This window comes from Cryptosporidium hominis (genome assembly GCF_000006425.1).
Source record: "Cryptosporidium hominis TU502 chromosome 6 CHRO016110, whole genome shotgun sequence".
In the NCBI taxonomy this organism is placed as follows: domain Eukaryota; phylum Apicomplexa; class Conoidasida; order Eucoccidiorida; family Cryptosporidiidae; genus Cryptosporidium; species Cryptosporidium hominis.
This window is the reverse complement of record NW_666664.1, coordinates 1-1,924: the sequence shown is the minus strand read 5'-3', so window position 1 is coordinate 1,924 and position 1,924 is coordinate 1. Positions and strand designations below refer to the sequence as shown.

The 1,924-nt window shown below is 30.2% G+C and overlaps 1 protein-coding gene across 1 annotated transcript; it reads left to right on the top strand.

Moving 5' to 3' along the window:
- The first annotated feature begins 121 nt into the window (after positions 1 to 121).
- On the top strand, positions 122 to 1,711 carry Chro.60326 (hypothetical protein). The annotated part of the gene is made up of 1 exon (XM_659993.1): positions 122 to 1,711. The coding sequence occupies one exon, from the start codon at positions 122 to 124 to the stop codon at positions 1,709 to 1,711; it is 1,590 nt and encodes a 529-aa protein (XP_665085.1).
- Positions 1,712 to 1,924: the final 213 nt, after the last annotated feature.

Genomic DNA, 1,924 nt, shown 5'->3' with positions numbered 1-1,924 from the left:
ATATGCAGACATTAACTCTGCAAAGTCTTATATACAAGATTTGGATGGTCTAAAAGCTCAATTTTCTCAAAGGTTTACAGAGGAAGATATTGATAGAAATGCTCAGGTTATTGATAATGTTATGAAAGGATTATTTGATTTTATTTCTGAAGTATATGAAAATGGTTTCCAATATACTAAAATCTTTTTAAATTCTACTGAAACTTCATATTCTACTCAAACCAAAAACTTGAAAGTTCCTAACAATGTTTCAAATATTCTCTCAAGTAGTGATTTGGAATCTTCTGCAGTAGAAGATATTGTTGTTTCAGGATATGGAAAGAAAGAGGAGTTGTTATACAAACAATTTGTTGATCTTGAAAGCACAATTTTGAATATATTTGAAACTCAAATTCTTGCAATAGAAAGTTGTCAATTCGTTAATTATATTCCTATATATTTGGTTTGCCATTGCGATTCTTGGTGCGAGAAATTCCTTCAAATTATCTTTAAGAAGTTGTTCAATCCCCATGAGACACTTATCATCAGAGAATCCTCAGTAGATTACATTGTATTCTTTGTAACAAACTACCAAATAGTTTGCAACTTTAAATTTTACACACCTTGTATTAAATATTTAATGCAGTTTCTTCACGACTTTGTTGCTCATTGGAGTATTGAAAAATCTGATCAGAACTTAAGCTCCCAAGAAATTTTTCATTCCAATAAAAGATCAGGATTTAAAAGAAGTTTTGGAGGTAATTCTCAGAAACATTCACATCTTACTTTAAGAAATTTGTTCGGTTTATATTGCCATGTTGTATTTTCTCTTTGTAAATTTGTTTCAGTTATAATAAATACCATTTTAAGCGAAAATGTCCAAGATAGTTCTTTTGAGGATTTATGCTTTCTCATTGACTCTTTACTAAACATGAACCGAGGTTTTATTCCATTTATATTATGTGGAGATTTATCTCCAATTGATAATATAGACCCAAGTACTCTTACAATTTTTCTAAAATCTGTTATAATACTGATTCACAAGGTGATTTCTATTCAGAAGGAGAAATTAAGTATCTCGAAATATTATGGTGCCATTAAGCTTATTTCTGAACTCTTGAATTCCAATAGTAGCAAGGAGATAGTTAAAGTTGAATCAAAGTTATTCTTAGATAAATTATGGTTATGGCATTCTGGAAAATACGTAAACAAATTCAAAACTTCCAACTCTAATTTAATAGAAGACCAAGATATTTCATTCCATATTTTAGAGCTCCTAAAGGTGATAGAAGATGAAATAGAAATTCATTCTGAAGAAGAGCCAGAACCTCCAAATCAAGAAATCGATATCCCAGAAAAAAAATATGGTGAAATGGAGTCATCTATTCTTCCGGAACAATCTCTTTGGGAGTATGTATGGGGAGATGTTCCAGTTTCATATGAAGAATTGGAACAAGAGCTTTATGTGACAAAAAACAAAATGTATAAAGAAGATTTGGACAGACAGTTCGACTACTCAAGGGAAGAGTTGAATGGACAAGATGAGGACAAAGAACCCAAAAGAGGCCTATGCTCAAAGAAGCCAAGTTCTTCAGGAATGTCATTATTAGACACTCTTTTATCCTCGGATGCTTTCAAACGTGGAGAAGCTATTCTACATAGTTATCAACGAAAACATTCCCCTTCAGGGAAAAAGATGAATAAATTTTCTAGGAAATCTAGGCTATTTTAGATAAAACAATATGACTAATTCTATATATTTGTTGTTAATATTTGAAAGTTGGAATATTTCTTTATTTTTTTAATTTTTAATTTAATGTGTGAATTAAATTTTAATTTGGCGCCATTTGTCAAACCAATAATTATTAATTATTCTTAGGAAATTATTAGGAAATGGAGCTGCTACCAAATTCAGTGGAAGATTTTACAAGTAGTGAATACTGGA